Source organism: Perca fluviatilis, chromosome 14 (genome assembly GCF_010015445.1).
Source record: "Perca fluviatilis chromosome 14, GENO_Pfluv_1.0, whole genome shotgun sequence".
In the NCBI taxonomy this organism is placed as follows: domain Eukaryota; kingdom Metazoa; phylum Chordata; class Actinopteri; order Perciformes; family Percidae; genus Perca; species Perca fluviatilis.
Window position 1 is genome coordinate 18340093 of NC_053125.1, and position 14205 is coordinate 18354297.

The following is a 14205-nucleotide window of genomic DNA, read 5'->3' on the forward strand; positions in this document are numbered from 1 at the left end:
AGTGTCCTGTACCCACTGGGCAAAACAAGAGCAGGGAAAGTTTTGTGAAATAAAGTTAGTGAAATAGAGATGATGTGGCATAAAGTGTGGAACAAATGGAATTAAAGCTTGAAGACAAATGTTTAGAAATTAAACATATGCTTTATATGTGCGCTCAAGTCAAACATTTTAGGATTAATTTGTGTGATGGCTACGGACATTTCTGTTACCTGTTTGTTCATTTCTGTTGCCTGTATTATTGATTTCTGTATGTTTCCTGTGTTTGTATATTCATTCGGTATATTTCTGTTCCCTGTTGTGTTGATGTATTGTGTTTTGTGTATTGTGATCTGTGGTGTATTTTTCCGTCGTGCATTTCCCTGTTTATGTTCTGCTTCCTGTTTTATTTTGATAGTCTGTTTTCTGTCTTGTCTTGTCCAGTTTACTTCCTGTGTTTTCCCTCCTTTGTTGATTGTCCTGCCACGCCCTGATGTGTCTCACCTGTTCCTGATTTACTCATCCCCTCATGTATTTAGCCTCTGTGTTCCCTTTGTCTCTTGTTAGATCGTCTTGTGTTGCTTCCCTGTGCCTTGTGCCTGTTCCTGCGTGTGTCAGTTTTCTCCTGCCTGTGTTTTGCCTGTCAGTTTGTTATTTTGTGAGTTTTCCAGTCTTTGTACTGCTGTTTTTTGTTATATTAAATTCCTGAGTCCAACCATCTCCTGCCTGCCTTCCTCTCTCTGCGTTTAGGTCCACATTCCCTGCTCCCACGTCACAATTTGCTTTTAACCACAGTTAAAAGTTAAAACATTTTTGAATCGGAAGCCTCTTACTAGATAATGAATGTGCTTTTCCTTTAAAACAAGATGTTTGTGGGGGGAAAAAAATGGTGGCATATCGCTGACTCGCACAGGAAACAAATGATCTTCTGCAAGTGACCTAGTTTATCTCAAATATCCAAAGTATGTGTCCCTGAGATGTTGCCCAATAATACCAAAGTTGAGTCTAGTGTCTGAAATTGTGCATATGTGTGTTCATGTTGTTCTTTTGAGGCCCTGCAGAGTTGTTGTTATTCTTACCACCCAAGCAAAGAGCAGATAGCCTGTCAAAACAAGCACTCTCACTTCCGACTGATGGGGAGAAGGCTTTCCGAACGGATGCAGTTGGGTTGCGTTTTTTTCATCTGCTTCGGAATGCTTGCAAATACAGTTTTTGTTTTTGGAAGGTGGATGTCAAGGAAGTGAAAAACCGTGTAAGAGAATAATTGCAGCAGAGCCTGGGGTAGACAATATTTAATAGACCTTTAAGGAAGACGTTTTTTGCTGTTGTATTGCATTGCATAATACTGTTCTACTATACTAAATGTTCTCCTTACTCTGTTTTCATATAGTACATACTGTGCACCTCAGCAAACCATTAATTTCATTGATCGTTTATCCATACGTCCCTGTGAATAAAATATGAGATAATGTATTGCAGGTGCACAGTTCTTCCAGTGTGTTTTAAATAGTGAACTAAACTTTAAAAAGTATATATTTATACATTTTACTCCTATCCTAATGTTGACTTTTTATGTCTTTCCATCCATTTTTTACTGCTTTGTTCAATGGGGTACCCGCTGTTGCAAATGGAGAAAGAAGCAAATCATTACCCACCTTTGCTCTGAGCCAGGTCTGTTCAGACTCTGATCAAAGTCACAGGAGGGCAGCAGTGCAGTGGAGATGGGGGAGGGGGTTCTTAATTTACCATTCAGAATAGCTGCCATGCATATATAAGCCTTTGATTAACAGCTGGGGTACCTTGGCACCACCGTTAGCCCCTCAAGGTGTGGAAAGGTTTCCAAGTCTCTTCTGCCAAATGCAATGAGGTGGCTGCTTTTGAAGTTGTAATCATACGAGCATCTGTTTGGAGATGGAGAGTCCGTCAGAATAAGGATCCAGATTCCAGCTTTTTGATCAGTGGACTGATGGTTTTATTTATATGGTTTATTTATATGGTTGTTTCATCTTTAGATTGGAAAATAAGTATGAGAAAGGTATCACAGATATGGCTTGTTTTAATAGCCAAGCTGACAGCTGTTCAAGGTGTTCTAAGATGCACGTATAGAATGAGATGACTAGCTTAAAAAAAGTAAATTGACACTTCATTCATTTCTTTTCACTGCATATGACCCATGCTATTTATTTAGATCATCTCAAGTCTTGACATCAGATCAGAATGGAATACATATCAGCATCTTTCAAGTTAAGTTCAAGGGTTTTCAGGAATAATAATAATTTTGCTGGTGCAAAATTACGTAGTTGGGACTAAAATCAAAATGTTTTATGCATATTTTGACTTGCTTTAAGGAACATTAACATTTTAAGAATTTATGCGCGATAATAAGAGACTTGCCTTGCCATTATTTTTTCAGCATGTTGGCTTAGTCTGACAAGTTAACCTTTTGAAGCTAAAATTCCACTTTTTCTTTCATATCTTTCTTTATCCCTTTGTTATTACAGGGTGCTGTAATGATCAGAGGAAATATGTTTTCCTAATCAAAAACAGGTGGAATTTTGATATTTCATTATCAACCAGTCAGAAGCTTCTTTTCTTCACTTATTGTACACATGTACATGCAAACAGAAAGTGTTTAGTGTTCCTGTTGTCACCGTAAGCAGCCTGTGTGATTGTCTGTATCACAATTGTTTTGCTTTGTGTACTGTATGCCTCGAACAATAAGGTGCATGCAGAGAGTTACACTACATGGCAGCCCCTTCCCACACACTGGCTCCTGTGGTTGCCTTTATGTTAATACTCTGACCTAAAGTATGCAGAGGCGAATCGGGAGGGTGTTATTAGTGGGTATGCATGCGTATGCTCCGTTTGGTAGCATCTCCGCAGTCGCTAACACCAGCCACTGACTCATGGCTAAGGCAGAAACCGCTGTGGCCTAAGAGCACTTTAAGCTGACGCCTAATAAAAGACCTAAAAACACCCTGAAACACTCACACGTGCAATATTAACACAAAAAGGATACAGCTAGGCATACCTGCAAGTGTGAACACATCAATTTATCCACTGTTATTCTGTTCTGGCATGAAAAGACCTGTTAACACATAGACACAAATATCACTGTGCTGACAGTTGGCAGGAGCCACAGAGGCTCCTTGCTCCTTAATGCGGCAGCCCAATGGTGTGCACTGACAGCTGGGAGCGGCCGTAGCAAACCTCCTGGGGCTGGGAACTGGAGCAGCAGGCAGCCTGGAGCTTTGAGGATCAGAGAAACCCTCTCTTCTATTCTTTCTCCATCCTCCTTTTACTCCCTCGCTTCACAGGCTCTGTAATTACGCCGCTCCTGCCAGAGCTGCTTGAAGTTTAGCCAATTAGACAATAAAGACCAGAGCTTTCTCTCCTGCTCTGTTTCCCTCCATGGTCACACCCTTGCGTGTCTCCTCTCGCTTTACCTCGTATTTTACAGTCTGTCATGTGTAGCTATTTCGTCCTGTTTGGACTCAGAATACAGAAAAATCATCCACCTCCTCCTACACACATCCTTTGTTTCCCTCTCATTCTACAATTCTTTATGATATACTCCTGATCTTTTTAGCTTGCAGAAAGTAAGCAGATATCTGTTCTTCTGACTTCATCTTGGCTCCTGCTTCTTCAATTGCTTTTACTTTCTCTGTACCTCGTTGCTCCAACTTCTTTTTCTCTTCATCCCTTGTTCACCAGGTTTTATCCAAATGACCTCTTAACCTCATTTGGAACACCCTTACTGTACAACACACCTAGACATTGTCAGCTTGGCCTCCACAGCAAAACTAGCTGATGGTCCTGTTGTTGTTTTACACTTTAATGTTCTGTCTAATTGTATGTGGTGGATTGTAAACAGTGGCTAAAGTTAGTTTGGGAACTGTAGCCGGTGTCTGGGGCGGACACAGCAGCCTGGTCTACGTTGCCCAGTGTTCTCTGGTGGTTTTAGACCACTGGCAAGCAGCTGCATAGTCTGTATGAGAAATAATTACAATTGTAGAGCTTTCTCCTTCTTTTCTGTCCCTCCTCCCCATCGTGCCCTCGTTGCCTGTGTCTTGCTGATGTAGGGTTTTGAGGAACCCTAGAATTGAGGGCTGTTTTTAGTGGTTGTGTGTGACGTTCTTCGTTATTCAGTTTAGTCATGTCACTAAAACTGGAGCTATGTTGGTAGCGTGCTGGCAGGCAGGATGTGTGTATTTGAATGGTCAACCGTGGCAAAACGGTAAGAGCATGACTACACTAACTAGGACACAATTTTGTCTTTGCTTGTCAACTTAATATTTCTGGTTCTTTGAAAGTGCAACGTCTACATTCCTCTTAAAGTTTAACCAACATTAGGGAAAAGTGGTATGAATCAGATTGTATTTATTATTAATAAATCCTTCACTTAATGACTTTGTTTTCTTCTTTAACAGCAAATTCTCCGTCACTCCCGTGCTAACGCCACCAAGGTCATTTTCCTGATTACTGATGGCTACTCCAACGGCGGGGACCCTCGGCCGGTGGCGGCAGCTCTGAGGGAACGTAGTGTTGAGATCTTCACCTTGGGCATCTGGCAGGGTAACATCAAGGAGCTTCACGACATGGCCTCGCACCCAAAGGACCAGCACTGCTACCTAGTGCACAACTTTGCAGAGTTTGAGGCCCTGGCTCGTCGTGCACTGCATGAAGGTATGAAAAACAGATGAGGATAACCTTAAGATGATTTGTTGTGCAATTTTTTGTTATAGTAGAGCTTTTTTTAAAGATATCTCAAAGACAGAATCACAGTTTCTCTGGAGGTGATGTTACCTTTATTAAAGGTCCCATATTGTAAAGCACAGATGCGGAAGACTCAGAAGCGTTGACCAATCAGATCAGATCAGGCTTTTTCAGGAGGGGGGCTTAAAGAGACAAGCTCTAAAATGGAGCATTCCTGACAGAGGTTGAACACCGGTACATTCAGACAGACACCATGAGAAAAACAATGTGGTTTTTGAACATTAAAGCATGTCAACATGTTTTAGTAGAAGCCTAGTCTGGCTTTGCCAGACCTTCCTCCACCGTGGCGCTGCAGAGGAGGGTCTGGCTAGTCCATACAGCATTCCGGGATGAGAGAAAAATGTGCTCTGGTTTATTGGCATTTCTTTAAACCAATCACAAGAGCCTCGGGAAGGAACTTGTTTTGGTGGAACATGCGTACATTCAAAAGTAGTTTTAGTCGTGCAACAGAAAACTCAGATTGGACAGATAGTCTAGCTAGCTGAGAAGAGGTTAACCATAGTCCTCATGATTCGACCGGAGTTTAAAATGCCAACACAAAGGATATCTGGCCTAAAGGAGTGAAATCCGGCGAATTTTCCATCGGCAACGGAGAAATCCCGAAGTGGAACGTCAAGGATATAGACTAGTAGAAGCCAAAAATACAAATATGAACCTGAAAATTAGCATAATATGGGACCTTTAAAAAAAACTCTGCAATCTCACTTCACAGCCTTAAATAGTTCCCCACCCATTTTTGCTGCACAAGAAAGATACATCAAACCCTGTGTTTTGGTAAATTGAAGTTGAAGCTACCGCAGAGCTCTTTGTGTCTTTAAAGCCTCAGTGCTCCCATTATCACCATTTGACCTTTAGCAATATTTCTTAAGTTAAAGATTTGACCCTAAAGTTTACATAAAAGGAAGCAGATAATATTTCAAATGGAATCTGACAACGTACATTTCACATGGTCTCTTATGTACTGCCAACAGCCTTCAAGGCTTCACTTCCATACAGATTGAACAGAGTGAGGCCCTTTTCCCACACTTGAGGGGGACTTCCCACACTTTGGTGAAAAGAGGGTTTCAGTCATGGCTTTAAAACTTTAAATAACACCATAAATATCACAGCTGAGTACAGCTCTGAGTGTGTAGAAAGCTATAAATCCTACACATCCACTTGCAGACTGTATATGTGCACTCTCACACACAGCTTCTGAAATCCCAGACAGTAGGTGCAGTAGTAAAGATCAGTGAGACAGCACAAGGATAAGGCCGTGAGAATGAAAGCCAACACACACCGCACTATCAGCTCAGCCTCCGGTCCGTCTGTCTTGAAGTCTGCCCAATGCCTCTGCTGACAGCAGCCTCAAAGCACACACTCAGGTTTTCAAACGTGGAGCCACATGTTGAGCCACTCTCACTGGCCATGCATCAAATCGCAGAAATTACACCAGAGACCTCTCTGTCTTCCTGCTCTCTCAATAAGAGGGAAATACTGTAAAGAGGCGCCAATTGACTTATCAAAATGAAATTTAAGTTTCCTTGTAGCCAGTTTTGGCTTCAGTCTCAATTCCTTCCTTTGCAAAATGATTTATGGGCTTTTGTTAGTGACTACTTAATTTCTATACTGGAAAAAAGTATATGGTGTTTGCTTTTAGTCAATAATACATGTGTGGCCTGCAGGCACTGTAGATTTTGTATTTATGCATTTCTGTGGTGAAGGTGTTCACTCTTATTTCTTGAGGAAAGGATGTCCGAAGTCTGGAAAGCCTGTCTGTTGCCAGTCTTAATGGCATACTGTACAGAGGCTACCAATATACTGTAATAATACATAGTTTAGATGCCCTTTAAGACTGCTTTCCCTCATTCATGCACCTTGCAAGTAGGTGACCCCTTACTGTAACAACTGACTACTTTAGTGAAATTGTCTGATTTCCAGGTAGTGAAATCTGATCCTACTGCACCCTGTGCTTCTCTGTGTCCGTTTCCCACCCTCAGACCTCCCCACGGGCAGCTACATCCAGGAAGATCTGTCGCGCTGCTCTTCTCTCTGTGAAGCAGGCAGGGATTGCTGCGACCTGATGGCCAGCTGTAAATGCGGCACGCACACTGGACAGTACGACTGCATCTGTGAGAAGGGATACTACGGCAAGGGTCTTCAGCACGAGTGCACAGGTAGGACAGATGTATGCCAGGATCTTGTGGCATTTCACCAGCATCGCCTCTATCTCAGCTGTGTCTGTAAACTCTCACAGGAACTTGTTTCCTCACATTGTTTTAAAGGTTCCTTTTTTTGTCAATGTATCTTTTATTAGTAGAGAGCAGTGATGTAAGGGTTTGCAATTACCTGGAAGGCTTCATGAGTTTGCCAGCATTTGAGGAGAGGTTTTATCTGTAAATCGCTCGTACAATATTCTGTGCCAAACACTGATACCTAATAAGACCTTGGACAAGTTTACCCTTAAGACATGTCAGGTGGAACAAGTAAGACGTAGATCAGCCCAAAATGTCTGTAACCTAAGCGGCTAGTGTGTATGTTTAGAAAGGCATATGGGTAAATATGTGTTCTACTTTGTGTAAAATGATACATAGGATCTTGAACTGATAATTATCATTCACAACTTTTTGTGTGGAAGCATCAAAGTGAGTTGCTACCCCTGTCCGCATCAGTAGTAAAAGACAGAAAACTTCTTTTGACGGTCTAACTTAAATGAAAAAGTATTTTGCCTGAGCAGTGGCCCTCAGCCCCTGCAAAGCTATAACAGTGTTTAAATAAGCAGAAAACCAACCCAGTAAAAGGTTTTTCGTACCACTTTCCACAACCTGACTGACTTTGTTTTTGCTCAGAGTTTGCAGCACTAAAACATCATGTTTGTTCTTATAGTTTCTCTTCCTCTTGTCCTTGTCTCCTTTACCTGTCAGCGTCTCCTCCAAATCAGGAGGAGGTCACTCTGTGTGAAAGTTAAATAAGCAGACTGTCCACTTATCACAGTGTAAGCTCAGTAAAACTGCCTCAGTAATGTGCCGTGGAGGTGGAGGACTGAGACAGTGATGTCTTTGTGTGTTTTCTCTCTCCTCCACCTTCAATTTCCTCTTCATCTTATACATACATTTTTTGTTCTTTACATGCATCGGAAATCTTTCTGACATTTTAAAACTAACTTATTGCTTTGCCTCCCACTTCTGTTTCATACGTATCTATTTAAAGAACTAAATCATCTGTTTCATCTGTTGCCAGAGTGCTCTGGGTTTACCCTGTTGTTCCTTACTACTGGTTATTTATAATGTTGTGGCTCTAGGACTTATTATTTTGTGGTTGCACACAAACGTCACAGATAAGATCTTCAGCCAAAGTGTGTGTGTGTGTGTAATGTGTGTGACCATAAACAGTAAATCTTAGATGCAAAAGCAGGCATGTTCATGCATACAGTATATTAATGTGGTGTAAACACATATGGGGCCCTATTTTAACGATTTGAAACGCAAGTAGCTTTGTGGGCGGATCTTGGGCGCTGTTGCTGTTATACCGGCGGGATAAATGACTCTTGCGCCTGTCGCAAATCTAAAATGGGTTGGTCTGAAGTAGCTACATTACTCATAGGTGTGGATTGGGCGTAACATGCAATAAACCAATCAGAGCGTTATCGCACATTCCCTTTAAAAGCAGGCACATACTTGCTATAATGGCGGATTTGCTAGGCGCACGCTCTTAATACATCCATGGGCGCACGCCAGGAGCGGTTCACACCCGAGGAGACCGACGTTTGCTATTGATTTTTCTTTTTGACAAAATGTAAATAAAGAAATGCCACAAAAACATACTTCCCGACGTTTTGGGCTCACTCTCACTGAATCGCGAGGGGATGAATGGATATTTTTGCAATGTAGTCTAACATTAGACCGGGATTACCTCACTACAGACGATGCAGCTCTTCTGTCTCTCCTCTCCCGTGCTGCTGCTGGGGCGTTTGGGTTAAGTGTCATCGGCACATGCAGTTCAACATCACATCTCCTTAAGTCCTCTAATATTACCTCAATTATGTCATCTACACATCCATGATTCATGGAAATGTTGTGTAAAACAGGGTCATATTTTCCCTTGTATTTATGTATGGTTTGCAAAAATGGGAACTGCTGGGTCCGTGAGATGAGAGAAGCAAAGTGTATGCGCGTTGTGCACACTCTACATTACGGCCAAGCATGCGCCCCTAAAATAGCATCTGAATAACGCACCACTGACTTTAGACCAGGTTTTTCCTTGTCTGTGGCGGAATTGTTTTCTGAAACTGCAAAATAGCACCAGGGAACGTTTGCGCCGGAACACGGCGCCTCTTTTTGCTGAACCGCCCCCCCGGGAGCGTAAACACATTCCCTAATTTACCGACGTGAGTCTGCGGAGGGAAAAGTCTGCTGTGCGTCGGGTGCAAAATAGTAATGATACATGCGTCGGTGTACAAAGGCAATTGTGCTGGGTGCAAGACAGGGCCCATGGAATCATTCCCTGGGTCCCGAAAAAAATTGTAGTAATGTAAAATGTACAGATGACAATTAAAAATGATAGATGTTTTTGTCAAGAAAAATTTAAATATATGACATGTAGGCGGGCTTTCTTTTTTCTTTATCTTTTAATTTCTCTTCAACACAAACATTTAACTTTCCTACCATCTTCCTCAGAGTTTCCCCCTAACCTCTTTTAGAGTCTAAAAATATGTTAATTTCACATGATTTAATGAACTCCATTATGTGTTTAACTCCACAAAACATCGATTCAAATTCAGGGACATTTCTTGTTTTCTCTCCATCAGTTGGTTGGGTTGACTACTATAAAATAATAGATAAAATAATAGAAATAATCTAAAATAAATTAGATAATGAGGTGAGAAGAGATTCATCTTTAATGATCCACAGACAGAAATGTCTTTGCTGAATGGAAGTGGGGAGACAGTGGCTCTTCTTTGAGGGGAAAGCCTCACATTCATCCTCTAATTCTATTGAAAGCTCCCACTGCGGAATTGAAAAACTTTGCAATGCATTCATTTTGTTTTGTTTGAGTGTGTTGCTTAAAATCAATTCAACACTGCAGACAGTCAAATTAAAGTGCTTGCCAGCAGCCTGTGTAATGACACATTCATTTGTTTTCTAAATGTCCATTCTCTGGTCTGTTAAATCTCCAAGTTACACAGCATAATGTTGCAATTTCATGCAGGTGGTCCCAGTCATTAAAGTGTAAGGTTAAGGGTTGATACATTGTTTTTACTGAATATGTAATCACGAAAGTCACAGAGAACTAGTCTGTGTGATTGTTGGAGAGCAGAACGACTTGCAGATGCACTGGCTGGTGTGTGTGTCTCTGTGTTTAAGTAACTGCTGTTAAACCTCAGTGCTCACCCTTCGGGCAGGGGAGGCAGGTGGAAGGGAACGAGGGACTAAGACGAAAATCGGTGCGGAGTGCGCTTCGTAGAGGAAACAGTCAGAAATCTGGACAGCAATCTGCTCTAATAATAGGAAACAATGGGCCATAATCCTGGTTGTATTTGCCCTCTAGGTCTTCCTCTCTGTACCCACATGTTTTCAATCTAGAATAAGATAACAGGCAGAGAAGGAGGGCAAAAGGCCATTTGAGCGACGGACAACTTTAAGTAATACTGATCAGTTTAAGAGTTTAAGAGTCGCAGAGAGAAAAGAAGTGAGAGCAAAGTGAGAGCTAAAGGAAAGGGCATCGGGGTCATCATGCCAAAAAGCACTTCTCCCTAATTCTCATCAGATGTTGTCGAGACTGGAGCCCCACTCTGCTTATTAATCTGTTTTAATGGTTTAATTAATAGCAGAAAGCAGACTGCAGAGTTGGCTCAGCTGGCTCGAGGAAGGAAGGACACAGCGAGGCGCTGCAACCGCAACTGAGGACGGCTTCCTCTGTCTGTCTCTCACTCACTCATATAACAATGTCTCATGGGAGAGGAGTTGGCTCTTTTGTGGTGGACACTTGATTGTCTAGGAGTCGTCATCCTCATGCTATAGAGCTGACATGTACCCGCAGTGTGCTGGAACATGTGTCACTGCAGTTGCTGTTGTGGATAAGTTGGCAGTCTAAGGCCACTGTTAGCCTTGTTCATCTCAGTTTTGGTTTTGTTAAGTGGTGTGAAATACCGTCATATATGTTATTGAGCACTACATTTATTGAAGGCTTTATTCTCTAATAACTTATGAGGCTCTTTTGAAGTATTAGTGGCTCCAAAACCAATTAGATTTGTGGTGAGAGCAGTACGTAACCATGAAACATACAAGTAAACGCGACAAACTCTTTAACCTCAATGGGCTTGGCTGAAATGAAGGTGTTTGATGAATTATGGGTACACCGTCTGCGTCAGCAATGCCAGGGCTCTTGAGTGACAGGCAGACGCAGCCATACACTGCCAGAGTTAGAAGTTGCTGTGGCTTGCATAAGCTTGATGGTCGGTGTGTGGCTTAAGGTGGTCTCGTTGTCTAGACTAAAAGTTTGGAGAGGTTTTATTCTTTTTGGACTTTGTTTTACATTTAGCAGTCTTTCACACATCTGAAAATAATATGGCCGAACCTTAGGCCTGTCAGTTGATTATTATTATCATTGGCTGAAGGGCTCTGTTGGAAACACTATCCAAATCCCTACAGTGCACAGCAGTGTTGTTTATGAATCTGTCGACAGCCAAGTGAAACAGCCTCTTCCACAAAACACGACTGGAATCCCAGCAGATAGAAACGGATGATGAACCCGTTTCCTGCACAGTTTGGTTTACTCTGACAGGCCGTACAGGACATCTTTTCAAATTCCAATCTCAAGCTCACAATATCCGCGTCACGGAGGATCACCACAGGAATGGGGAAGTAGGTAAATGGAGTGAGAGACGTGGGGGTGCATGAGGGCAACATGTATCCCTCCTGTCACACATTCTGGCTTATCAGCCTCTTCTGTAGCCTGAGTGAATGACAGGAGGTCTGGACTGTGTTAATGTGGTGTCAGCACAGGCTTTGTTCTAGACAGCTCTGCTGGGGATGAATGGGGGAGAGAGGGCAGAAGAAAGCATTAAAGGAATAAAGGAAAGAAAAAATAAAGATAAAGCATGGCAAGTGAGACGACAGGAAAAAGATTTGGAGAAAGTATTTGCAGTCTGATTTAGAGATATAAAATACTATCTCTCTGATGTCTAAATTATTTGTATATCGCGGCGCGTTTTTGTGTGTGTGTGTGTGTGTGTGTGTGTGTGTGTGTGTGTGTGTTTCGTACTGTATTTTATCTTTCTCAATGTTCACCCTTTTGCTTGGCTGCTTAAATAAGCAAGAATTACTTCAGACTTCAATACATTAAAAAGAAGGAGCTTCACACACTATTATATTGCAGTTTCATTTTAATTAATTGTGAATAGTGAATAGACCAAATTACCTTACAGTTTATTTGATGCTATATTGAGAAATGTAATCTACTATATGTTATTATCATCTAGGATACAGCTGTTTATTCAGGTTAATAGTTGCCAATATAAAAATGCTAATGTTGCTTTCTGTGGCTATTCTTTAAAATGTTAAGCAATATTTTGTTTGTCAAAAAAATCTTAAAGTCCACTTACTAGCTTTTTCCAGAACCTCCAACTGCATTGTATCACTGGTGGCTATGGTCGCTGTCTGCTTATCGGTTATGACCATGTGTGCCGCATTGCATTGTGGGATATTTATGCCAACGTAGTGTCCATTGTTTGCATACTGTAATATTTTACTGGAAATAGTATGCAATTCACGTACTATTTGTTTCATACCAAGGTTTCAGACATGCTAAAAAAATCTCACATACTGTTTTAGCCTGCTAAAAAGCATGCTAGTATGGAATTTCAGACACAACCTTTCAGTATGGTATCATGACAATTGAGCCATTTCTATGACAACTGACTGAGCAAACTCAAAACACTGAAAGCTCTAGAAAACGCTAGTAAGTGGACATTTTGTGTGTGTAGGTTTTATTTTCATTATTTTGTCCATCATTGTTCATTTTCTCTGTATGCCAGTAATAGTTAAGACCCTAATTTACTCACATTTAAGTCTGAGTAGATTCTGTTGCACTGAACACAATATTTTGTTTATTGATGGGTGTCTTTGACTTACCAAAGATATGAGCTGTTGACTGGAATGATGTGTGTGTGTGTGTGTGTGTGTGTGTGTGTGTGTGTGTGTGTGTGTGTGTGTGTGTGTGTGTGTGTGTGTGTGTGTGTGTGTGTGTGGCAAAACACACCCTCCTCAGAGTTCATACTAGAAGAATTTCTTAATGTTTACAATATTTAGTCGATTAAAGCCTCTTGATCCCAAGAGGAGACGCGTGGCAGCAGTGAGCTTTAACTCGACCCTGAACATATAACACATCCGTCTCTGTGCGGATGTACTTTCTGTTTCCCTGTGTCTGTTGCAAGGAGGCGGCATTCACTGCTTCTGTACTGTAAATATTTGTGGTCTCGATGTGAATGACCGAGAGATCCCGGGAGAGGAAGCCTCGAGGTGGACATAAATTGAACAGAAGAATTCAAATGACAACAAGAGAGGTGGAATTTGTTACAGTAAATGTTAAGGAGGACTATGAAAAGTGTTGAAATGGGAGGAATGTTGCAATCATTATTTATTTTCTTCTCTCCTTTCACTCTCTGGCCTCACCCCCCCGCCCCCTTACAGAGGTCTCCAGTGATAATGTTTTTTTGTTTTTTTTGGTGGTTATCATTATCTTATGCACTGTCACGCTAACACTCGCTTACACACAAGTATACACTATGCAGGGATCAACACGTTTTGTGGCGTGCTTCGCATGCACACACCTCTGACCCATTCAAATATACCACATTCAAGGATCTGACACATAATAGATGCCTGGCAGTAGTGCAGAACCAGGCCTGTTTATATCACCTGAGAGAGTACGGACACTACATACTGTATACTGTAGTCCTAAAAGATGACAACATTGAGCTTTTAAAACATTGGTACATCTTACTAAATCAAAATGCTTTCTGTTGCACACTTGCTTTAGATTTGTGTCATTCAATATGAGCTCCTTTCTGGCTGCAGAAGACTAAATGTTGTTGGAAACAATCATTATGCATGGTTTGTCCAGTCTTTGTACACTACAGCTAGTCTTCAGGTTCTGTCCCCAAGTTGATGAGTACATGGTCACTAGGCTTTTTAATTTTTTTACTTTTTACTAGGGCTGGGCAACGATTAAAAGTTTTAATCGCATGATTTCCCTGATTAATCACATTGTTATACGCAAAATCCAATAATGAATTCAAAAGTAGTGTATAGCGCAATTTTATTTTAAATGTTCTGCCATATGAACGAAAGTGCCATAACATTTGTTCTGCAAACACTTAACATCAGCAAGGAAAAAAGGGGGAGTTCTCTGCGCTTCTGCAGACCACAAGGACTCTGATGAAGATGTAACTATACATCGAAACGTTAGTCACTG

At 41.5% G+C, this 14205-nt stretch overlaps 1 protein-coding gene across 2 annotated transcripts in view; it reads left to right on the forward strand.

Moving 5' to 3' along the window:
* The window catches only part of svep1 (sushi, von Willebrand factor type A, EGF and pentraxin domain containing 1), a 118237-nt gene that overhangs the window by 32630 nt on the left and 71402 nt on the right, over positions 1-14205 (forward strand). For both annotated transcript variants that reach the window (XM_039822748.1, XM_039822749.1), the window contains 2 exons: positions 4407-4662; positions 6732-6908. In XM_039822748.1, the coding sequence (XP_039678682.1) occupies positions 4407-4662; positions 6732-6908 (433 nt within the window). The remainder of the gene's footprint in view (positions 1-4406; positions 4663-6731; positions 6909-14205) is intronic.